This window comes from Malania oleifera, chromosome 11 (genome assembly GCF_029873635.1).
Source record: "Malania oleifera isolate guangnan ecotype guangnan chromosome 11, ASM2987363v1, whole genome shotgun sequence".
Classification (NCBI taxonomy): domain Eukaryota; kingdom Viridiplantae; phylum Streptophyta; class Magnoliopsida; order Santalales; family Ximeniaceae; genus Malania; species Malania oleifera.
In genome coordinates, this window is record NC_080427.1 from 35145272 (window position 1) to 35171826 (window position 26555).

At 34.1% G+C, this 26555-nt stretch overlaps 1 protein-coding gene across 1 annotated transcript; it reads left to right on the forward strand.

Annotated features, from left to right (window-relative positions):
• Positions 1 to 3557: 3557 nt before the first annotated feature.
• On the forward strand, positions 3558 to 5843 carry LOC131167306 (glutathione S-transferase U8-like). Its single transcript, XM_058126061.1, has 2 exons — positions 3558 to 4038; positions 5320 to 5843. Exons 1-2 carry the CDS (start codon positions 3718 to 3720, stop codon positions 5653 to 5655), a joined length of 657 nt encoding a protein of 218 aa, XP_057982044.1. The 5' UTR covers positions 3558 to 3717; the 3' UTR covers positions 5656 to 5843.
• Positions 5844 to 26555: the final 20712 nt, after the last annotated feature.

Sequence of the window (26555 nt, forward strand, 5' to 3'; positions counted from 1 at the left end):
ATGACAATTTTCTTTACCCGATCCATTAGAAGTCTTTGTCAATCAGTTTTTGCAAATGGTTTTCAGCCACTGCATTTGAAGCATGCTGCCCAAGTAATTATAAAAATCATCACTAATTAGTGACGGTCTTTCTCTTCAAGCATTCTACTTAAGGACATGTTCTTCTTGTTGTATTTTAACTTCAATTCGATCATCTAGATTCTCATTTGTGGAATCAGGCAGACTGGCTAGGTTAGCCACAACATTATTTTTATCTATCCACTGCTATGAAGATAGTCTCCGACTGGCCGACATTTTTGAATTGTATTTATCTTCACAAGCAACCCACCCATGCATAGATATTTGAACAAAGCGTGTTGTTTGTTTTTCGTGCATCCCATTCTTTTTTACTGTGATGAGCAGTTTCAGAAGATCTTTCAAACTCTATTGCTTTTAAAAAGTCAATCCAATCATTGTAGAACTTCACCACATGCAGCTCCCTTGGTCTGTATACGGTTATTCGAAAAGGTATAAACTTGAAGAGGTTTAAATTTAGAGAATCTTTTCAACAAATATTCACTATCAATGATAGTTCTTCCATTTTTTTTGTCCACTATGTTAAGAACAATCTTAGTCCATGGTCAGACATATAGATCATTATGCTCTAGAGTTTGACAGATGGGTGCTAGTTCAACAAGGCGAGATGTTTGGTCCAACTCATCAGTTAGGTCAGTTTCCAGGTATTTTGCCAAGGCAATGTCATTTTTATGTTTGCATTCGCTAATTGCACTTGATGGACATTTTCCTTGCTCCATTATAAGTTTTTGTAAATCAGTCTTGACCTTTCTCCCTGTCAACAAATGCATTATTAGTGACAGTTTATGAGAACCATCACTAGCTAATATAAGACTATTAGTGACGGTCTTTCTCTTCAAGTATTCTACATAAGGACATGCTCTTCTCATTGTATTTTATCTTCAACTCATCTAAATTCTCATTTGAGGTGTCAAATTACTTGCTGGAAAATATCAACAACTATTTTTATCTATCCACTACAAAGAAGTCAGTCTTCGACTAGCCGACCCTTCCAAATTGTAATCATCTTCATGAGCAACCCACCCATAGATATCGCTATTTGAACCAAGGGCACTATTTCTTTTTCGTGCATATCCCATTCTTTTTTTGCTGTGATGAACAATTTCAAAAGATCTCTCAAACTCTATTGCATTTAAAAAATATGTCCAATCATTGCAGAACTTCATCATAGATGCAAGACTCATACAAGACTATTAGTGACGGTTCAGAAAAAATCGTCACTAATAATAGGCTATTAGTGACGGTTCAGAAAAATTGTCACTAATAATAGGCTATTTGTAATATTTCTTATAAACTGTTATTAATATTGTTGACATTTTTCTCAGTCAATGACTGTATTATTAGTGACGGTTTATAGAATCGCTACTAATACAATACCATTAGTGAGAGTTTATGAGAACCGTTACTACTAATAGACTATTAGTGATTTGGAAACTGTCACTAATATTGTTGATCTTCTTCCGAGTCAACAATGCATTATTAGCGACGGTTGTATAAACCATTACTAATACAAGACTATTAGTGACGATTTTTTTTTTATACCGTTACTAATAATGAACTATTAGTGACGGTTCATAAACTATCACTAATAAGGGCGTATTAGTGACGTTTTTAAATCGTCACTAATACCTAAAAAACGTAGCTATTATTTTCCCGAAAAATTTTGAGCACGAAAAATTATTTCCCACGATAATTTGAGCGAAAAAACTTATTTTTAGTGACAAAAGTATTAATGACGGTTTGAATGTCGTTACTAAAAGTGTCGTGTTAGTGACGGTTGTCGAAACAGTCACTAATACTACACTTTTAGTAACAAAAATCAAACCGTCACTAACACACTTTCGTTAGTGACAAATGGAGAGAGAAAGAAAGAGATACAATTACTATACAAGAGGCAAGCCTAATACTCATTGAATATGTAAGTCTAACCCTAATAAGGATATAAAGACGTTTCCGTGTATATATATATATATGATTTGAGCACACATAATACATATATATATATATATATATATATGTATTATGTGTGCTCAGATCAAAGCGTATCACAATCTTGAAAATCTTAGAAAAGCAATACATCGTTTTTGGCATTAAAGCTTCATGAAGCTATGCAACCACTTTGAGAGAGAGAGAGAGAGAGAGAGAGAGAGAGATGATCACCATTGATTGCAGTAATCATTATTAATGCTACAAATGCTAATTACATTAATCCATCACTGTCGGGCTATTGCTGTTTTCCAGTTGACCTAAAAATGCAAGATCCATGTGAGGGATGATGCGATTGGAGGGCAAAAGTGGAACAAAAACTAAATTAAAGGTTTTCTTGTGCTATCGTGAGGGACGACGCAAATGAAGGGCATAAAAAAATATAAAAAAAACAAAAACAAAAGCAGCACAACAATGTTTATAATAAATTAAACTAGGTAAGAAGCCTAGCTAGCAGCACCACAATCATAATCCTCTTAAAAATACTAAAAATAAAATAGTAATCTCTAAGAAAATTATAAAATAAATTAATAATTTCTATTTTACATTGCAAGAGAAATTTTATTGGAAAACTTATCAATTCCGCAAGAAAAATTTATATTTTAATTGATTATGTCCAAATAAAAAGGCCTAAAAGGCCCAAACCCGAAAAATTATAAAAAGGATTCATGTATTGCTTCATATAACTATACATCTAGTGTTTGAGTTCTCATCATGCAAGATTTTTTATTTTTCGGTTGATTAAGAGCTTATATATATAGGAGGTAACTTGTCTTTCATCTCGTATCCCTTCTCATTGATTTCAAGATTCAAACGTGTGATGATTGACTTTCAACAGGGAAGCTTTCAACTTTAACCACTAGAATGTGAGTAGAAGGTTGAAAGATAGAAATAACTCCCACTCCTTTCGCTCGAAATAAAATAAACTTTTTATATGAAAAGTAATTACATGAAATAAAGAAATATAATCACAAATGATGAGATTGATGATGAGACCATCGTAGTTTGGTGGTGTGATTACCAATTCAAAGGTGACATTCATTGATTGATGAGTTTCAAATATTTTTATGTCCTTATCATTTTCATAGATAAAATTGAATTAAAATTTTTTGGGTCAAAGACACTCGTATTCTCTGAGATTTGTAAAAAAGACAGGAACCTCCCCTGAGATTTCAAAAATCCTAAAAACTTTCCTTAAGATTTGGTAAAAAGATACAAACCTCCCCTCAAAAGATTTATCTTTTTGTAAAATACAAAGAAAAATTTGTGTCTTTTTCGTAAATTCCGCGGGAGATATTTGGAATTCTTGAAAGCTTAAGTAAGGTTTATGAGATTTTTGCAATCTTAGAAGAGGTCATTGTTTTTTTGTCAAACCTCTTAGTATCTTTTGCTCAATTATATATATATATATATATAAATCACTATCCCCTCCATATCTTGTGGACCAAGTCAGACTATTCAAACCCAATAATAAACAACTCTACATTATCTTATTCGCTAAGCATTAAATTACAGAATACAATATGGCAATGAACACGGGTTGGTTGATTGCTCGACTGCCAAGAAAAGTTCAGCCTTAATTAGCTCTTCTATAAAAGAATCATCCAGAGAATTCGAAGTGGCAAAGACAAAAAGAAAAGGGCAGATCGAAGTAAGATGGGAGAAGAAGAGGTGAAGGTATTGGGAGTGTGGGGAAGCCCATTCAGTAAGAGGGTGGAGATTGCCCTTAAACTCAAGGGCATACCCTACGACTACACAGAAGAAGAAGACTTGCATGGCCACAAAAGCGTGTTGCTGCTGAAGTCGAACCCGGTTCACAAGAAGATTCCGGTTTTCTTCCACGCCGGAAAACCCATCGCCGAGTCACTTGTGATTGTTGAATACATCGATGAGACTTGGAAAGCCAACCCCATCTTGCCCCATGATCCTTACCAGAGAGCCTTGGCTCGTTTTTGGGCCAAGTTCATTGATGAAAAGGTATGTAAATTTTTATTCCTTCTTATTTTATTTTGAAATGGTAATCTCAAGTACTCCCAATGGTTAGAGCATGAGACTTTTAATGTTTGGGAAGAATTTGATGAGATGGGAAAGAGAAAGACATGCATGCCACTAGAGGGAGCGTGGCACCCTTAGGACACCTAAGTGTACTTAGAAATAGAATGAAATTGGAGAGAATGAATTGAATTTAGTATTTGATTTCAGGGTGCTCTTCATTCAATTATTTTTCATTATATTCCTTTGCTATGTCGTTTCATTCTGCAACCGCTTAAGAAATGACATATTTTGTATTAATTGGGGAATGGGTCATTTGATTTTAAGTTCAAAGGGTCTCTCAATAGGTTAAACGTGTTTATCTTTATCATTAGTAGCACTAGAAAAACATAGACCCTATATTTGTAGAGACATTGGTTTTGAATTTGTATTGGATTTGAGTAAGATATAATACAAAATTATATTGAATATTTTTCAAATTCATCCAAATTAAAATTCATGGTCTGAAATCCATGCTCTCAAATGAAACAAGAGTATTAATACCATGTGATTAGTCTGTATTAGTTTAACTAATTATTTTAAAATTATTAGGATTTTGCATTAGTGTTTTGATGATCAAAAGACATGTATTATGTACTAAATTTTAAGATAAAATTTTCATTGTATTCATATTAGATATGAATATTTTTCTTTCCTAGTGTTTGGGAGCAAGAATTTTGAATTTTAACATTGGATTTGTATGAATTTGGACAAAATGCAATACAAAAATATATTGAGTCTCTTTTGAATTCATATAAATTCAAATCCAAGTTTCAAAATACATTCTCCTAAATTAGATATTTGCAAATATATATTCTGCTTTTAGGAGCATAGATTTCGGGTTTTGGATTTGAATTTGTACAAATTTGGATAAAATTCAATATAATTCTACATTACATTTTATCCAAATTCGGATTCAAGACCTCTTCCAAACATAAATATTGAATATTTTTAAAACATTTATATCCAAATATATGTAAAACATTTCGAGTAGGCACAATTTGACTTTGGAAATGCATGAAAACACTTCCAAATTCATAAATAGAAAATTTTTGCATATCAATTCTTATATCTATGAAAGAATAATTTTAATTTTAATCAATCAAATAAATAAATATGTTATAACTACTTACATGGTAAAAATATCAGTTTATGTGTGTGTGTGTGTGTGTGGCTTTGTATTGAAAGCGTGACTTATGATAATTTGTTTATTCATTTATTTTATAGTGCATGTCTGCACTTTGGAAAGTTTATCAAGGTGATGACAAAGCAGTGAAAGAAGCACATGATTGCTTGGAAATACTTGAAAATGAGCTAGAGGGCAAGAAACTCTTTGGAGGAGAGACAATTGGGTTGGCAGATATCGCTGCTGACTTCATAGGCTATTGGATGGAACTAGTTCAAGAAGCAGGAGCATTAAAACTATTGACTAACGAAAAATATCCCAAATTATGCAAATGGTCAGAAGAGTTCGTAAGTATTGTTAAGGAGTATCTACCTCATAGGGATAAGCTACTTGCTTACTTAAAAGCTCGCTTCGTGCCTGCCCATGCTTCTAAATAAGTATTACTACTAATATACCAACATGATAGTGATGAGGTGTGACAGTTGGTTTAGCTAAATATTTCTACTAAATAAATGATTTATGAACTATATATGTTAGCTTGCGTATGGCATATTATGTATTTTTAATTATCTTATGTCTTTGTAGAGTTTATGTAATAAATATTCCACTTGCTTTTTCTCATCAATTCATATATCTAGTGCCTCCTAAGAGTCATTTGGACAAGTACGTGAATAATTTGATGTCCTTTTGACCAAATCTTTTATAGATAAGATTTAGTAGACTTCCGTCAAATTAGGATACTTCCATCCACAAGCATACGATGATAGATAAAAACAAGAAAGACTTCATTAATAATTATTCCATGGGTGATCCTTGCAACCTACATATTTGAAGGATTAAGTAACAATGATTTGTGAAAAATAGGTCAACTGTTGTTTAAGGCTTTTTAAAAAAAAATATATATATAATTTGATTTAAAAGTGTTTTGGGAGGTAATGAATAGGGAAAGATGAGGAGTGCAGCACTACTATGCTTAAATATGTTGAAATACTTAAACATGATATGAAATTATAATTAAATATTTAAAAGTACTTTCTGTAGACTCTCAAAATAGTTCGGATCCTTATATAACAAAAATAAATAGTATTTTATTTATTTCATGAAAAAATACAAATACAAAGAAAGAGGAAATATAGAAAAATGAAAAAAAAATACAAGGAAAAGGAAAATGTAGTTATTCAAATTTTACATAACAAAAAGAGAGAAAAATACAATTAAAAGGAAGGGAGTAGGAGGTGGGCCAGCAATCTTTAAATTTGCAATTTTGAACCTGCGAGAAAAGAAAAGCGAAGGTTAATCATGAACCAAAAATCATATGTAAAGGTGATTGGTAGGGAAAATTTAAATTGAATTATTGATTAACCAAAATGGTCATCTATTTTAAAGGTTAATTGACCAATCAAAATTGATTGATCAATCAAAATTCAATTCAAATCCTCCCCTCCAAGCTTATAAATAGAGGCTATTGAAGAGAGGAGAGGGCACCGTGAAAAATTCATACAGAAGCACATTCATAAAGAAACAAGTATATGTATGAGCAATTGAAAAGTGAGGAGCAGAGAGTTCTTAGAGTGTTGAGATTTAAGAATTTGAGAAGTTGCAAAAGGGAATTATAGAGCTAAGATTTGTAGCTTGAGAGTTGCCAAGAGTCGAAATTTAGGGCTAAGTATTTCAAACCGAGCCAAAAGGGAAGCAAAAAGACCGAAGGAGCTTGAAGATTAAAGGTTAGCTTCACTTCAGGTTCTGTTTGTCATGCTCAAATAAGTGGAAATACCAAGATCCAAATCAGTTAAACATGGGTCCGAGTTGACTCAACCCATCAATTTATATCCAACCCACTGGTCTGGATTCTGTCCACTAACCAAAGCCCATTTAAGGATTCAAATCTTACCCATAACCCATGATCTGGATACCAAGGACTTAGGTCCAACATGAACCTAGGTCCATTGACTAGGGACCCTATTGAGTTTGATTTGGTTTAAAACCTAACAATGGGCCAAGCCCAAATCTGTTTCAAATTAAAGGTCATGTCTAAGTCCTTAGCCCAACTATAGGCCAAGCCCTAATCTCTTTTAAATTAAGGACAGACCGAAAGTGTAATGCCACTAAATCGAAACTAGGGTCCGGAGTGTTATTTAAAATATATCTCTGATACCACCTTATTACGCACCGAACCTGCCAAGTGGGGTCTAGGTGTCACGTGTTTTAATACCTGAATATGATATTCTCACATCAATTACGTAGTGGAAATAATAACAACTCCTCAATAATATACCATAGTTTCAACATATCTATAATCTCAAAAGGTATTCTCCAACATCCAGTATTCATAATCATATATACAACTCAGAAATCATAAATAAGCCCAAATATATATATATATATATATATATATATATATATATATATATATTCTAAACCCTCTCTCTCTCAAAAATGCTACGCCAAGCCTTGAGCTCACTAAGCTCGATCACGCAGTCTTCCTGAAAAAGATAAAATTCCATATCGAGTGAGTCACATCTTAGTAAATCGGAATAGATTAGCACCAGTGTGTGACTATCATGAGGTTTGTGTACAAATATATAATCATCATTTATAAAATTATCACAGTTATGAAAACATTCTCTATCTCTATTCATATACATGTCGTGTATTTTAATAAAACGAGTTCCTAAGGATTGGGGTGATTACCCGCCCATACAAGTAGCTCCCCTTTGCTCTGATACCTTATGCAACCCATAACTACAACTGAAATATATTAGGGCACTTACCTTACTTAGTAAGCCCTCGGGTGGATAGTTTATCACGTACTCACACACACATTTAAACAAAAGTTTATTGGCAGAAGTTGCCGAGAATAGGGAAGATTACCCACCCATACAAGTAGCTTCCCTCTGCCCTAATATGTTATGCAGTCCAGTATGGCTACATTTGATACCTATCAGTGCACTCGCCTTTCTCAGCAAGCCCTCGGGCGGAGTGTATACTTCACCCCAAATAAATATGATACTACAATATGCAATACATTTTTACTTTACTCTATATATATTATCTTTCTAATATTCATCTTTTCATGTTCTTAATATTTTATATCACATTATTCACTTTCATAGTTCACATCACGTGAATCTCATATCATATAATTCACTTTCATTGTGCTACTCTAATTTCACACTTTCACATTTCACATTACTCTGATCTTTTGCTACTCTGATTCCACACTTTCACATTTCATATTCACATTTCGCATTACTCTGATTTCATGTTACTCTATATTCACGTCGGTATGCACATATTCTGTTATCATATTATTCACTGGTTAAATTAAACAATTATGCATATAAAACTTACTACTAGATGGATAATCACTATCATGCTTCCTCCCATGACGGGTGTGCGACCTGAAGGTTGGACTTAACCCTGGTCAGCCCATCAGAGCTAATTCAGAAAATAACCTCTTCAGTTTGTAAGTTAGATTGACTTTCCCACACTGGTCTAGACTCCAGGGGGAATCTCTACCCTACATAGCACAATCAACCATCTCGTCTCCACACTCTCTTTAAGACGTGTGGGTGCACTAATCTCTACCAAAATCATACGCAACAGTACTGTGCCTTACAATGGTCCATCGGAGTTCTAAAATCATACATTACAATTTAACAATCACATCCTACTTTGATTAACAATACACATGCAATATAATCCTAATACATTTCAGTATTTCCAACATGTCATAGAAATATATATATATATATATATATATATCACAACTCAACTCAGTATTTTCATTTTACTTATGCCACACATTTCAAATAATACGCATAATTATCCCCTTTGAAATAAAAAAAACCAACACATGTTCATCGTTCAGATTACTGAAAATACACATTTAATATCCTTCACAATTATCCAGAAAATTCATTACTTTCCACATTTCATTTTCACAAATAATATCTACACAACCCTAGGCTCAAAATCATAGTTTAAACAGTTGACTTTTCTTTTAAAACTGACCTGATAATCATATACATTTATAAACACATATATTTTCCATTTAAATTGGTAAATTCATAAAAACTATAAGCTCAATCTATTCCACTTACCTGGTTTCCTGAATTACTCCAATAGGGACGTCGAAACGATGCCTGCGGCGCTCACCCGAACCCTGATTCAATAACTCAAATTTATCAACTCAAATCCTCAAACAACTCTTATTTAATACTTCCTAGGTTCTTAGTACTTCAATCTAACAACAAAACTCTAAAATATTTCACTTACCCTGATTTTGGGATGGTGCCCCAAAATTCCAACTCAACGATCCACTTCAGTAACTTTGCAGAGAACAATCCCACAAACCTCGTGATCGTTCCGAATCATCAAAACGGACCTTTGTGGAGCAAGAATCAAAGAAAATAGAGAGAAGAACCGTAGGGTTTATGGAGAGAAGAAGAAGAAATTTTGATTTCATTTGAAAAATGCCCACATGACTTTCTTTATAGCCATCTTTGTAGAGAAAATTGTCAACGGTTTTCTGTGCCCCACACAAAACCGTCGACGGTTTAGGTTTTTAACCAATTCTGTTTTACCGTTTTACCCATTACCGTTCCTTAGTAAAAGAAAACCGTTGATGATTTTCTATGTTCCCCAAAAAAACAGGGACGGTTTGGGTTTCCCCAAACCAAATTCCCTCCTTTTATTTATTTTCTTATTACTATATTTTCCTGGGTCTCTACATAAAGTCTTCAGCCCAATTTTGGGCCGAACTTAAATCCGTTGATTAGTCTGAGCCTAAATTGGGCCAAACCCAAATTCACTAACTCATCCAGCCCAAACTTAACTTAACCTAGTATAGACTGAGTGACCCTATTTGGATCATGAGAAAATGCAGGTAAATTTCACCAAAATACAAATAAAAATGGAATTGAAAAGAGAAATGAACTCATTGGTTAGGTGTTCCTTAATCTGGCCATAGAATTTCAGTCTCCTTAAATGGACTCTAGTATCTGCAAAAAGGCAAAAGGAAAAGAGAAAGATTAGTGAAAGGATTGGGTAAAAAGAAAGAGCAGAAAGAAATGGAGGAATAAATAGAGAAGAAAAGAATAGAAGGGGAAAGGAATCAAAAGGAACAGAGAGCAGAGAGGATCTTAGAGAAGAAAAGAAATAGAGAGAAATAGAAAGAATGAGAAAAGAAACAGATTAAAAAAGAAAGAATGAGAGGAGAAAATAAAGAGATAGAGAGAGAAGAAGAAAGTGCGAAGAAGAGAGGAGGAAAGAGACAGAGAGTTGCTGAGAAGAGAAGATAGGGAGGGGAGAGAGGAAGAGAATAGATAGAGGAAAAAAGGAGGAGAGAGAAATATATCAGTAAAAATGAAAAAAAAATTGATTTTTTATTTATGAGAGTAGTGGGACATGTGTCACGTCCGTACAGTGACATGTGTGACGATCTGAGCCAACTATTTAAATGGTGATGTGGCATGATCTTAATCATCCAATCTGTGTTTTCTTTGAATGATTAGATTGTTGACTCTACTAATTGTCTTGAACCATTCAAGAGTTGCCACATACGACGTTAACTTGTTGCAAATTTTCTTTTTAAAGAAACAAAAGGAAAAATGAGGGAGGCCCGGGTGATGCCACGTGGCAAGGTGATGTTATGCTAACATCACCCAACTATAGTAATTTTAAAAAAAAAAAATAAAAAAGCAACTAATTAAAAGGTGCCACATGTCACCATTGTCGGTGGACATGTGATCCACTGAACTGAACTGGTCTATTTTCTTAGACTATTTTTTTATTAATATTTATTATTTATCTTATTTATTTAAATTTTTAATTTTTAAAAATTAGATAAAAATAAAAAAAATCATAAAAAAATAAAAAAATAAAAAAATAAGGAAAATTAATTTTGAAGTCAGGAAATATATTTTGAGTTATTTTGGCTCAATTTAAAAAAATAGAAAAAATAAAAAATACCAAAAAATGAGGAAAAGTCTTTAAAAATCTTAGAAAGTTTTAGAAAAATGTTGGAAAATTTCTACCAAATTTTGAAAAAAAAAATTGGGAATGTTTTTAAAAATTATTTTGCTTAAAAATTTATGATTTTTCTTGATTTTTATGTGTTTGCGTCCCAATGATTTTTTTTAAAAAAAATGTAAAGAGATATTTTAGACCTCATTTGTATTAGCTCTAAGAAGGGTTTATCTAATAAGATCCCCTCGTTTGGAGGTTTTATTAGACATTCCTAATCGCATTTTGATTTTTATTTTCCTCCTAAATTTTATTTATTTGTTTGTTTGTCTATTAATTTAATTGTTTATCTCGAAGGGGTTAATTAAAAAACATTAGTTTCAATTTAGGGATAATTTATGACTAATTAGGTACTGTTCAAGGAACATGTGTGTAGGGAGTACTAACACATTTTCCTCACATAACTAGACTTCTAATCCCAACTCTGGTAAAAGCAGACTGAAACTATTGGTTTCTTGACTTAGGATTAGTTTAAAGACCAATTATTGAGTAGTAATTAGACGATCTAACCACACCTAAGTAAATAATAGGTTAGCGATGACTCTATCAAATGTTCAATATTATTATTTCTCACCATTCCATACTATTCTCCAAGACGTTGCGACACTCTGCACTAGATTTTTTTTTTGTTTTTGTTTTTAATTTATTTTTTTCTATTGAAGTGTAGTTCGTAAAATCCACGACATGTTGATGTGGATGCGTAGCTGCCACTCATTCATTATTTTTTGTTTGATCCAATGGTGAATAATTGGAAATAACATATACAAATTAGTGTGACTTATACACCTAAGAATTGATTGGAATGGAACTTTGTGTATGAACAACTTCTTATAATTTGTCTCAAAATTACGAATTGGAGGATTATTTATTCTTTGAAAGGTATTAAGGAGAATTTATCAACAACAAAGAATTAACAGCAAGGTAATTTCCTTTGGCTTTATCCATTAATTTCTCAATTGTAAAAATAAAATTCAATTAATAAATATCTTCTCAACTCAACCCCCAAGTGTTGTCCTAGCTAATGCATATTTCATGGACAAATCAGGATGAAATCGCATTAATGCGACATGTGCTTGGTATGAATTTTAGACCACATAAATTGTAATCTCTCCTTTTTCTTGTATTTTGTAGTTGAAGCGCAATTTTTTTCTCTTAGCTATTTTCCTTAAAAAATTGAAATAATAGACAAATTGTACCTCAAATGGTGGATCATTTGAACTAAGATAGCTGCCCTTCTTATTACATTTAAAGCATAAAAAAAAAATGCACCAAATTGAAAAGGATTAGTCCTTTACAAAAAAAAAAAAAAAAAAAAAGCCCCAAATTCATTGTACCTTGGCACATTGAGAAATTTTAAAAGATAAAAATTTCAATTTTGCAAAAAAAAAAAAAAATCTTTAATCTCATCCGATTGTGCAAGAAAATTGTAGAAACCCAGAAAATTTAAATAATAAGAAAAATAAAGAAAAGCTGGAAGATGGTTTGGTATAGGCCAAACCATCGACGGTTTGGTGGGAGGCTAGAAAACCATCGACAGATTTATATTTACTGCGGACCTGTTACGGGTAAAATAGTGAAAAAGTTTGGTTAAAAAGTCAAACTGAAAACCGTCGACAGTTTTGTCTGACAGTGTTGAATTAAAGGAATCCTGCAAGTCATTCTTATCAAAACAAAAATAAAATCTCTCTCTCTCCCTGTCTCTCTCTCTCTCTCTCTCTCTCTCTCTCTCTCTCTCTCTCTCTCTCTCTCTCTCTCTCTCTCACACACACACACACACACACACACACACTCACTCTTGCGAAACCCTCTTTCTTCTCTCTTTATTTTCGCTCCGATTATAGCCCGAATTGACGATCAAAAGCTACCACGAGATTCTAGGAGCGACCCTGAGCAAGTTAATCAAAGCAGATTTTCAATTTGGGGTTTCCAATGACCACTCCAAAGTTGAGGTAAGGGTGTTAAATGTTGGTATTTAACTGGTTATTTGGAGTATATGGGTCTTAGAAATGTGAATGTGATTGTTATTCTAAGGTTGAGTTAATTGAACTAGGGGAAAATGTAATTTTAGGGTTTGGCGTTCCGAATGCTGCGGGCATGGGTTTAGGATTTTTAATAGGCCTCTCAATAAGCAGATAAGGAGAATAAATTATAGCTGATATTTTTTGGAAATTGACTAGTTGATCAAAGTATGTGAAAATGAGAATTTGATATATATAATTTTGGAAAACTATGATATGGTTATTTTTCTTGTGATTATTATAATGTGTATAACAATCTAAAATTGTGTGACATGAGGAATATGAAATAATAACTTTACACTAGGAATATGATGAAATGAGATATATATGTATAGAAATGATGGTATATGTGAAATATTGAATATGTTTACAAAGAAATGATGAAATGTGATATAAAGATATATTTTATAGAGAAATGATGTAATGTGTTATACAGTTATGCCTCACTGAGAAATGATGATATATTTATGATACACATATATGTTTTTATAGAGATATAGTAAAATGAGATATACAGATATGTTTTTACTAAAACGATGATATATGTTGTTAGCTTTACTGTGATCCCAAGAGGAGGGGGTGAATTGGTATTTTTAAAATCTATCCTCTAGGTATTCCTCCTAACAGCAGTATGTTCACAATCTTATGGTCAATCTAGTGCGAGTAATATCAGAAATTAAATAAAATAATTTAATCAATTACACAAGCACCAAAAAGTTGTAAAGAGAAGGGTGACACATAGATATGTTATCAAGGTTCGGCCAACTGCCTATGTCCCCGCCTTGGCTAACTAGTACAAGGATTATCACAATTACTTGCTCACTTAAATATGTGGAGCGACACCTATACAAACCAGGTCAATTAGCACAGGGCTGACCTCAACCTTCACAACAATCCTTATCGGGCTGGATTACCGCCCTCTCAGGCCATGCCTGGAATCTCTTAGATATACAATCAAACGGTACAATGAAATAGTGCTTTCACGTAAACCAGATTTGTACCCAAAAATGCGCACAATCACAAATACCACAGATAATTTAAAATGTAAGCTCAGTGTGGTCTAAATAGTTCAACTCTCAAATATATTTTCTATCAGTGTAGTGAGTTCGTGAGAGTATCAATAACAATCTGTGTATTTCATAATATTCAATCAAATGTGTTCACACAGAATATCAAGCAAGCCTCAAGAATGTCAATCAGTAGAATATCTCAATCACGTGAATATGTATATGCTTGGATTGCAAAATAGATAATCTTTATATTCAGCAAATGATATATACTTGAATAAATATTGCCACAAAGACTAATGTAACAAACACAAATATCTTTTCACAAATAATACAATAAAGATTCCACAAGATATATTTGAATAGGTTTGAAAATATTTTTGCAAGCCAAAAACAAATACAAAGCTTTCTAAGATATTGCAACGAAATGCAATACTCAGAAGCTTACCAAACTCTTCTTAGGATAGGCTTATGAGAAAAGCCCCCTTAAGAATCCTTAAGTAATGCTCTCGAGAAAATCGATTCATACAATCAAAGAATGAGAGCAAACCTATCAACACAATCACTCAATCAACTTACAAAAGCTTTTGGCAATGGAAGAAGTAAGTATGAGTGGTTTTTGAGATAGTAGGAGTAGAGGTGAGAGTTTTGCTTGAGAGAAAATATTTAGATTTTAAATGCTAATCATTTTTCTAATTTTCCCAAATGAAGGGGTATATATAGACACCCTATGATTTTTGACCATTGGGGACTTATTAGGAATTATTGAAAAAGTTTAATGACATTTAAAACATTTTAACCCTACTTAAAAGATATGTAATCACGGTAAAAATCAGGACAACCTGAGAGGTAAGGTCGACCAGAAATGTTTCGGTCGACCAAGCCTCATATGGTTCGGTCGACTAGGGCATTTTTGAACTAAGGGCTCAGTCGACTAGGAGAGGGTGATTTTTCAATTTTTCGAGGTTCGGTTAACCGGGCCATTTTGAATTGGCTGGTTCGGTCAACTAGACCACTGGGATTTCTCCCGAGGACCCTTAGTCCACCAAGTAGTTGGAGTTCATTTTTGTCTCGGTCGACCAGATGGTCAAATATTTGACCCCAGGGAGTTTCAGTCGACCAAGGCTTCTTGAACTACCTGGTTCGGTTGATCAGGGCCTTGGTCAACTGTTGACCCAGGCCTGGTTCGGTCGACCAGGGCAGAATGAACTACCTGGTTGGATCGACTGAAAGTACACCAAGTGTGCATTTTGGTCCCGTTTTGAGACATACAAACCCTAATGAAGTGTCTAACAAACATATGTGCAAATGTGTGTGTCCTAGGGTCATTTAAGTCCAAAATTAAGACACCGAAAAAGTCCGGTGTCGGTTGACCTTCGTTCAACCGAAGGGTAAACCCTAAGGTCATTCTAAGGTCATTTTTGCATTATGATTGGTTTGCGCTTACAGAATAAACCATGCATGTGTTGTGTGTGCTTATTACAACCCAAATGTCCTAATTACTATTACAGACCAAATGGATATGAAATGCATTACAAAAAGAGATTTGGTCTTCAACTTCACTTTCTCTTTGTGCCGTTAATGTATCAGCTAATGTAGACCTACACAAGAACTAGATATTCATTAAGTACAAGAGTATTTGTCATTATCAAAATCGGGCGCGACCTATAAGTTTAACATTCTCCCCCTTTTTGGTGATGACTAATACACCACGCAAAAATATAGGGATAAGCCAAAGAAGGCTCTCCCTTACAATATGCATCTAATGTATTTGTAAACAAAAGTCCTACCCATTTATTTTTGCCTTTTTCCATCTCCCCCTTTGGCAACAGTAAAAAGGGTCATTTGAATTAAAATCCTAGGCAATGGGTGATTATTACATTTATGCATGATAAATTTTGGAAAGATTTTTGAAAAATTTCGGCAGAGTGCCATTTGTAAATCGGACTTTCCAAAAGACATCATGTATAAATGTAACCTGTTTGAGTTTAAATTTCCTATCAATTTATCCACAACTACTCAAACAGTTCAGTATGGTCCAATACAACATTTAAAATATCAATATGAACATGAATTGGACAAGTTGTGCAACACAAGTGATAATCAACATAATCATGCAATAGGAGTACAAAGTATGCATACAATCAATATTCAACTTTCACAAAGTCTAAGGCAAGAGGATTAGTGAATCAATAGTATCAATTGCTAAGACTTGGAAAGTTTCCATGAGAGAGCTGATTACGCGTCAAAACTGAGTAATTGGGCATCTTAACCCGGGCTTTACGGTTTATATTTTTAATTAAATGTCCAAAATTATCCAATATTTTAATAAAGTGCCAAAATCATCATTCTTGAACTTTATTGCACTATTTATGAAGTTTTGGTAATTTTTTGTCGCAGGAAAATTCCCGGGAACCAAAACCAACACCTGTTCGTATTTCATGCATAACTTTTCCGTCCAAGTTCCGATCTAGACGATTCAAATTTTTGGAGAAAGAGGAAAGGATTATCTACAACTTTCGTGTTTTGAGTTTTTCAAGATTCGGGCTCCAAAAGATTCAGATTTACGATGAACGGAGAATGAAAAAAATAAAAAAAATATAATAATTCGGGTCAGACTCACTTGAGTCGGGTTTGATAACCGGGTCAGCTTGATGGCTCACGGATCTAGGGTAGCTGTGGTTCCTTTTTTCCCCTATTTAACATCATCTTCTTCTTCTTCTTCTTGGGTGGGCGGGTGCCTCCGCACCCTTTCCCTTTTAGCCTCTCATCTCTCTCTTTTGCTCCGTCCCTCAGCTTCCTCTGTTTCCTGCACAGCCGCTGCCTCCTTGCAACCCGAGTTCCAGCACAGCAGCTGTTCCTGCTGCAACTCCAGCAAACACAGCAGCTGTTCCTGCTCCATTCTTCCAGCAACACAGCCCACGAACCCCTGGCAGCCCAGCAAACAGCAGGGCCATCAGCTGCAACACCATCTGCTCCATGCTCCGATCCCATGAGATTTCTCCTTTGTTGCAACTAAAGGCCACAGCTTCAGCCTGCAGCAGCTCCTGCTCTCTGCTCTATCCTCCATCCTCCGACAGGCCTCTCAGCCGTGACTCCAGCCCCTCTTCCAGGCCAGCAGCAGCTCCTCTGTTGCTGCAGTCTATCTCTCTCTCTCTCTCTCTCTCTCTCTCTCTCTCTCTCTCTCTCTCTCTCTCTCTTATCTTTTCTCTTTCTTTTAATATTACTAATTAATCAGTTGAAATTTTGTTAACCTTTTATTTGAGCTTATTGTTATTTTTAGATTTTGAACATTATTTGGGGTGTTTCATGATTAGTGAAGTTTAATTTTTTTCTTTTTTTTATTATTCTCTTTCGATTAAAATTTTTTCCCGTAGATTAGTTTAATGTTCCAAGTTATTTAATTAATTTAGTTGGGGTCGGTTTCGTCAAAGTTCATATTTTTTAGTTTTGTTAAAGTTCGTATTTTTATTTTTTCGGTATCATTCAAAGTTTAGATTTTTGATGTGTTTGCATTTTTTTTTCGAGTTCTTGGTTTGAATTATTGATCCATATTAAAGGTTTGATTTTTAGTGTGTGTGTGTGAGTTTGATTGAGTTTCCATTACATGTTTTAATTCCTTATTTGTAGTTGCCATCTTTACTAATGCGTGTTTGGGTATTTCCTTAAGTAGACTAGGATTTCCATACTTGTTTTTGTTATTGCAAGCATGAGTGGCTAAGTTCGGTATCTTGGGTTGTAGGTCGATGTCGTTTGCGTTCCATGGTTTATTAGTTATCCTATGATATCATTGTTAAACTTTTATTTAGTTAAAACAGAAAATTGAAGGGATCGTTGATAAATCGCTAGCTCTTGCTTCTTGTTTTGTTGTTGACGTTAGGCACATCAAAACCTTGATTTAATCTAGGATTTTCATCAACTAATTTACACGACATTCGGTTGATACTTAATGAGAGTTTATATTTTCTTCCGTTTGGATGTGGCAAATTTACTTAGTTTAGTAATAAAATTTCATCTTATTAATGCCTTGATTGGATTAACAAGAAGAGGAGTAAGGCCTAGGGAATTAGTAAACGATGGAAGCAAGCGGACATTGACCCGTAACCCGAGTGTTTGGTAAAATTTGTTTAGTTTTGGTTGCGTTATTAGATTTACATTTTTGGAAAATTGATAAAATTTTAGTTTCATTTTGATAGTTTACCCAAGCTTCTCTCACTTTGTTTACTGTTTTCATTTTAGTTTCATTTTGATAGTTTACCCAAGCTTCTCTCACTTTGTTTACTGTTTTCAAAATCGAAAAAGATCAAAAATATTTTCAACCTACATTTGACAGCAACAGGATTTCACTAAACTTACATAAATACTTTGATACTCAGTGGTCCCTGTGGAATACGATCCTGGACTCATCCTTGATACAACTTGACACTTCTGCACTTGGAAGCATAACTCAGAACGAGTCAAGTTTTTGGCGAGCTCCCCCTAAAATTATGCAAGATATGAGACATTTAAGTTTAGGAAGCTTCTTTACTATGCATTAAGCCTAACTCACGTCTAATTTGTATGAACCTATCCTCAGGTAGGGGTTTAGTGAATATGTCGGTCCACTGTTCATTAGTGCATACAAATTCAAGAGCCACATCTCCTTTTTGCACATGATCACGAAGAAAATGATGTCTAATCTCAATGTGTTTAGTTCGTGAATGTGAGATAGGATTTTTAGAGATCTTAATTGCACTAGTATTATCACATTTAATCGGTATTGTTTCATAATGCAATCCAAAATCCACAAGTTGTTGTTTCATATAATAAGTTTGGGCACAACAACTTCCAGTCGCAATATATTCAGCTTCGGCTGTAAAATAAGGCAACTGAATTTTGTTTCTTGGAGAACCAAGAAAAAAGAGATTGTCTTAAGTAATGACAAGTGCCGCTAGTGCTTTTTCTATTAATCTTACTACCGGCAAAGTCAGCGTCAGTGTAACTAACAATCTCAAAGGTAGTATGCTTAGGGTACCACAATCCTAATTCAATAGTCCCAACTAGATACCTAAGGATTCGTTTAACAGCTTTTAGATGAAATTCCTTAGGAGCAGCTTGAAACCTAGCACACATACATACACTAAACATAATGTCGGGCCTACTGGCAGTGAGATATAGGAGACTTCCAATCATGCCACGATATAATTTTATGTCAACAGGGATTCCTTGCTCATCTTTATCAAGATTTGTGGAAGAGTTCATAGGTGTGCCAAGAATTTTACAATATTCCATATTAAATTTCTTTAGCAAGTCCCTAATGTATTTAGATTGGCATATAAAAGTTCCATGATTATCTTGCTTAATTTGTAGACCTAAGAAGAAACTAAGTTCACCTATCATGCTCATTTCAAATTCACTTTGCATGCATTTGACAAACTCATTACACAACTCATCATTAGTTGCTCCAAAAATGATATCGTCTACATAGATTTGAACAAGGAGCATATCATCATTTTTGGATTTGATGAAGAGTGTAGTGTCAATTTTGCCACGGGTAAACCCATTTTCCAATAGAAAACCACTAAGCCTCTCATACCAAGCTCTAGGAGCTTGTTTCAATCCATACAAGGCTTTAGACAACCAGTAAACATGATCAGGATATTTATGATTTTCAAAACCAGGTGGTTGTTCTACGTATACCTCTTCATTTTTGTAGCCATTTAGAAAAGCACTTTTAACATCCATTTGAAACAATTTAAAATTTTTAAAAGTGGAAAAGGCAAGTAAGATACGAATGTCTTCTAATTTAGCAACATGAGCATATGTTTCATCAAAGTCAATCCCTTCCCGTTGGTTATACCCTTGAGCAACTAGTCTACCTTTATTCCTAGTTACTACCCCATTCTCATCTTTCTTATTTCTATATACCCATTTAGTTCCAATGATGGTGTGCTCATTAGGCCTAAGAACTAAGGTTTATAATTTACTTCTTTCAAATTGGTTAAGTTCTTCTTGCATGGACATCACCCAAGATTCATCTTTGAAATTAGGAATAGCTTTCCAAGAGGGGGGTGAATTGGAATCCTTTTTCTATTTTGATGATTTTTAACCTTTTTCTTAAGATACTAAAGTAAGCACAACATATAATTTATAGTCACACTTTAGAATACTTGTAATTTAAATAAACAAGACAATCAATAAAGCTAAAATAATTCAATTACTCAATCAAGGATAATTTTGCTTTTGTTGATTTCCCTGTGAATGTTTATCACCTTCTTTGAATAAGTTTTTAGTATGTGTTTCTCTTGATTAAGATTTCTGTAAATTAACCAACGTACTCCCTTTTGGGTTTCCGCAAACGATTAATCGAAATGTACTTTCTAAATACCAAGAGTGTAACGCCCTTGACCTGGGTCTGCCAGGGAGCACTGCGTCTCTCCTCCTCCACCTGGACCAGACAACAGGGGGTGGACCTTATCGGACTAATGACTGGCCCCACAAACCAACACGTGTCCTTTTCAGTGTGTTTTGTCTTCACTCACACAGTTCTTGAGAAAACTTCCCAGGTGGTTACCCATACCAAGATTGCTCCAAGCCAAGCACGCTTAACTATGAAGTTCTTATAGGAAAGCTCCCGAAAAGAAAGGTGCACCTTGTTGATATGGGTAGTAACATCTAGTCTTTTAAGCCTTTCATTCATGAGGTATCACAATGTGACGCCCTGAACCCGCCAAGTGGGGCTCGGTTGCCACGTGTTCCAATCACTTGCATCTGATACCATAATTATCACGCACGCAGCGGAACATAAATAAATAACCTCAAATAAACACTAGAGTTCTATATAACAACCCAAAAACAAACACTACAACATCCCAGATATTTATCTCCACAACCAGTATTTAAAACATAATCCCGTACAAATATATCTATACATATTTCAGTATCTCACAATACCCCAAAAAAGGAAACCAGTAAAAACAGTCCCAACCTAGACCTTTAAACCCGGTCTCCAGAAGAACCTAAAAAATTGTTAATCCACTAGGGTGAGACACTTTTCAGTAAGGGTAGAATAAATTATAACAGTGTGTGACAATTAAGTTTTAATATTTACATATCAAAATAAAGCTTCTCATATAATATCAATAACAATTGAGAAAATGTATCATTAATAACATCCCCAACATCTAATATCATACACACATCCAATATGCATAAGTACATAATTTTTATGCAGGTGAAAGTCCCCAAGGATAGGGAAGATTACCCACCCATACAAGTAGCTTTCCTCTGCTCTGATACTAAAAACTACCTACCAGAGCACTCACCTTACTCAGTAAGCCCTCAGGTGAAGTATTACCTCGCCGCCAGTACACACATCTTTATTATTTTAAAGGCAAAGGTTTCCGAGGATCGGGATGTCTACCCGCCCATACAAGTAGCATCCCTTTACATTGATACCAAGAAATTACCTAGCAGAGCACTCACCTTTCTCAACAAGCTCCCGGTGGTATGTTTACCTCGCCGCATGCACACACATGCATTCACAATATGTTATACCATTATTTTTATGCTATAATTAAATTCACATGCGCACAACACATCTACACAAGAATCATGCATCTCATACTTCATCTTCCAATGTCCTTAGTACGTGGCCTACATAGAGCAACTGCATACATGTCAGTATGTGGCCCACACAGGCACCTACGTACTTCTTATCTACACGTGGCCCACACAGGCACCACTAACCACACAGGGTACATAACATGGCCCACACAGGCGCCATTATCCACACATGATATAACGTGGCCCACACAGGCACCAGTACCCACACAGGGTATATAACATAGCCCACACATGCGCCATTATCCACACAGGTTATAACGTGGCTTGCACAGGCACCACTACCCACACAGGGTATATAACATGGTCCACACAGGTGCTATTATTCATCAGTATCCAATCCCCATGACCTACCCGTCATACATCAGTAGAACAAGCTCCTCGACCTGCCAATGTCCTACTCCATATAAATGACAATATGACAAGCTCCTCAACCTGCCAACGTCATATCATGATTTACATCTAGGCAATATAAAAATCTCCTCATGCCAACGTTATATTGAGATACATACAAATAACCACACCAGTTAGTTCACACAGACGCATCAATGCATTTCCACACAAGAATCCAACAGATTAATACATTTCCCACACAGTATTCCAACAGATTAATACATTTCCACATAGGAGTCAAACATAACAACTCATTCATCATGCCATAATCATTTCAAACACCCCCACATGCAAACCCAAATGCCTCAAAAATTCATATTCAATTTATTAGAAAAAAATTATTCTCATGCCACACGGTTTTAATATCATAAGCAATTATCCCCAAATATAACCTTAAACCAAAAGCATTATTTTCCCAGTAATCTCTCTATTTTAAAAATCATATAGATAAATAATAAATTTCGTATGCTTATAAATAACTAGTTCACTTTAATATAATACTGATATAATTTTATTCCCCCTTACTTGATTTCCTGATTCACGCCTGTAGGGCTCCCAAAATTATACCCGCAGCGCTCACCCGAACCCTGATTCAATCAAATCAACACCAATAAAATATTATTTTAACATTTCCTAATTTATAATAATTAAATAATAATTAATTTTTAAATAACCTATTTATCTTAGTTTTGGAGCTATTTTCACAACGACCCCACAAGAAATTCGCTTCGCTAGACTTGTAGAGAATCATCCCCAGATTCTCGTGGTGGTGTCTGATCGCCTATTTAGCTTAAAATTTAAGAAAAATTGAGACAAGAATAAGAATTTGGCTTACCCCAAGAGTTATGCTCACGTTACTCCTACGACAAATCCATTTCGGTAGATATGTCGATGGCGAAAAATGGAATTCGGTGGTATCTTCGAATTTTCAATTGGGTGAGAATTGGCCGCAAAATCGTAAAAAGAAGAGGAATTGAGAGTGTAAGAGAATATATTTAATTTTTTTTTCTTTCTTTCTCTTTCCTTCCTGTTCTTATCTGTGCGCGAATCTTCTTCTTTCTTCTCCTCTTCTACTTCTCCAAAAAACTTAACCTTTAAGTTTTCTTTTTTTCTTTTTTTTAATCCATTATTATCTAACTTTACATATATATAAGCTTCTGTAAGAAGCTTTAACTTTTCTTTTTTTTTTTTACTTCATCCATTATTATTATTATTATACACACACACATATATATATAACTCAATATATATCCTTATTTCAATTTTTTTCCACACTATTTATTTTATTTGTTTATTCCTTTAATTAATTTCCTTAATAATAATTAATTAATTACTAATAATAATTTTTTTAATTAATAATATATATATTTTTGGATCGTTACAAAGAGTCTTTGTTTCTTTCTCTTTGGAACTTGTGACCTGCACTTTTAAATCATACAACACAGCAAGTATAGTATGTAAAATAAAGAGAGAGACAAAATATTTTTTACGAGGTTCGACTTCAACACAGCCTACGTCCTCGCCCTTGACAAAATACCAAAGGTTTCCACTATAACAGTTCCGATACCGGGTGGAACAACGCCTGTTTATAACCACTCCTTTGGCCAAGGCTAGAGCCCGCCTTCTCCAAACAATATGACTTTGTTTGGTCAACGTTCCAATAGCCTAGAATCATCCAAAATCTACAAGAGAAATATCAAAATCTGGTGTACAAGAGAAGCTCAGACAAAGAGCAGATAAGTACAAATGAAAACTATGTACTTCAAAAGATAAAATATCTTGAATGAAATAAACTTTTGAAACTTTTCAAAGAATTCACCAAAATCCTTTTCTCCAGATGAGAAATCAGTAATTCTTCAGGATTTGGTGAACAAAATATCATAACAACAATACTTTCAGCTTTGCAAGAGATTGAGTAAGAAATTATGAGAGCAAGAGAGCTTTGAGAGAATTTCAATGCTTGGGATAAATTTTTAATTCACAAGAACCATGTATTTATAGCCTTCCAAGTTGGTTTCCTTGTTGCAAGAGTTTCCTAAAAGAGTTTCCCAAGTTGTTAGAAAATTTGGGTTTCAAACGGCTACAATTTAAAAATAAGAGTTTTAAAATTTTTACCCGTTGAACAGTGTTCAGACGTCTGAAGTTCCTGAAACCTTTTAAAAATAGAACTGGATATAGGGTCAGATGTCTGAAGTCAGGGTTCAGACGTCTGATGTCGCAGGTTCAGATGTCTGAAGTCACAAGTTCAGACATCTGAATCACTACTGCAATTCTTTGTCTTGTTCTATAAATTCTTTAGACGTCTACACTTAATATTCAGACATCTGAAGTAATTCTTCAGATGCCTGAACTTAAAGTTCAGTCATCTGAAGTCTGTACTTCAATCATCCGAATTAAAAAGTTCAGTCATCTGAGCTTATTAAAAATCTGTTTTATGAAATATCTTTCTTTAAAACTCTTTTGCTCTCCTATGATCTTTATAAAAACTTAATTTAATATATTTAAATAGGTCTTTAAATATTTATAATCTCTTAGAAAAAGCTTCAAAATATATTTCAAATGATATTTTGTCTTTTGAAATACTTACAAATATGTTTCCTAGGCCTTCATGCTTGAGTTCTCTTTTCTTTGAACAATTTTCTTGAGGTTCAGAAAAATGTTAAACTCTTTTTGGATCATTGAAAAATTGTCTTCATACTTGACTTATACTTGATTTTCTCTTAAACCATACTTGGGCTATATTTGAACTTTGCTTTGAACCACACTTGATCCATATTTCCTGAAACACCAAAACTCAACCTTTTTCAAGTTAAATCATCCTTTGTTTGTTATCACCAAAACCAATTGAAAGACCTTGTTAGGCCAACAATCTCTCCCTTTTTGATGATGACAAACAATGCGTAAAGATAAAGATAAAAGATTTATGTAAAATGAATTACTCCCCCTTACTATGAACATTAACAAGCAAGTCATAAAAAAAAATACTCCCCCTTGCTAAAAGCCATAGAAAATTTTAAGTTCATATATCCATGTAGTTCATATATAACCAAGAACCAGGTATATATGGATCATCAAAATATGTTGTAGTTTATCCCTCAAGATCGAAGTTTATTCATCAAGATCAAATTCACATATATGTTGCAGTTCATTCAGCAATATCAAGTTCACATATAGCATTTATCCATTTAGCCTGAAAGTATCATTTTGTATCATTTTTCAAGCTCACATGTACTTTTACGTAATTCATTTACTTTCAGTTTTTATCTTTACTAAGCACTACTCTTTCTCCCCCTTTGTCATTAATCAAAAAGAATAAGTCAATTATAAAGAACCATCAAAAGTCATTCTCTAAAGAGATAATATATATATATGTTCCATACAACAAAAAGTTACATTTTAAACAAAAAGTTACAAAGGAATCTAAACTAGAGAACATCTAGCTTTCCTAGTCTTCTTCTTCAGAGCCATCTCCTTTCTCTTCTTCTTCTCCTTCTTGAGTCCCTTCTTCTTCAGTATTTCCTTCATCACCTTCATCTTCAGAATTTCCTTCTTTTTCTGCAGAAGAATCATCATCAGCATCATCATCATCATCATCATCATCTCCACTCTGAGGAGAAGAGCTAATGTCCATGGGATCACTGCTATTAGAGGATTTGGAATGATATTTTTCTATATGAGTGACCCGTTTGTCTAGTGATGTGACCTTTTCTTTGATATTTTGAAGACTAGTGCGTACTTCAGAAGAAAAACTAGAGAAATCTTGTTGAAAAGATAAGAACCAAGAAGGTGCTTCTAGAGATGAGCCAAGTTCTTGTGTCAGCCGTTGATATTGGAGCAGAGGCTGAGGCTGAGGCTGAGGCTGAAGTTGAAGCTGTTGCAGATACAGGTGGTGCATGTGTTGTCCTTGCAGCTTTCAAATACCATCCGAAATGTCCCTTATCATATCTCATTTGTTTAAGAGAAGTTTCATTAAAAAGATCATGTCGAGTCCTTTTTATGAAAAACTCAGAAACATTGGTAACGTTAAGTTGAGTAAAGAGGAGAGTAAGAATTACTCCATAAGGAAGAATAACTCGATTTGATTCCAACTTGGTCCACATCTAACGAACAATCAAACTAGCCAAATCTAATTTCTTGCCTTTAAGTGGACACCAAAGAACAAAGCATTCGATATAAGAAAGATGATCAAAAGAGCCTTGTTTTGGTAAGATATTATTTGAAACGAACTTATGAAGAATTTGGCCTTTTAAATTCAGTTGCTTGTACAGTGGAGGATGTGCAAAATAAACA

Coding starts and splice junctions, on each gene's coding strand:
- LOC131167306 (XM_058126061.1), top strand. CDS start 3,718: ATGGGAGAAGAAGAGGTGAAGGTATTGGGAGTGTGGGGAAGCCCATTC. Junction 4,039..5,319: donor CCAAGTTCATTGATGAAAAG/GTATGTAAATTT, acceptor TTTATTTTATAG/TGCATGTCTGCACTTTGGAA.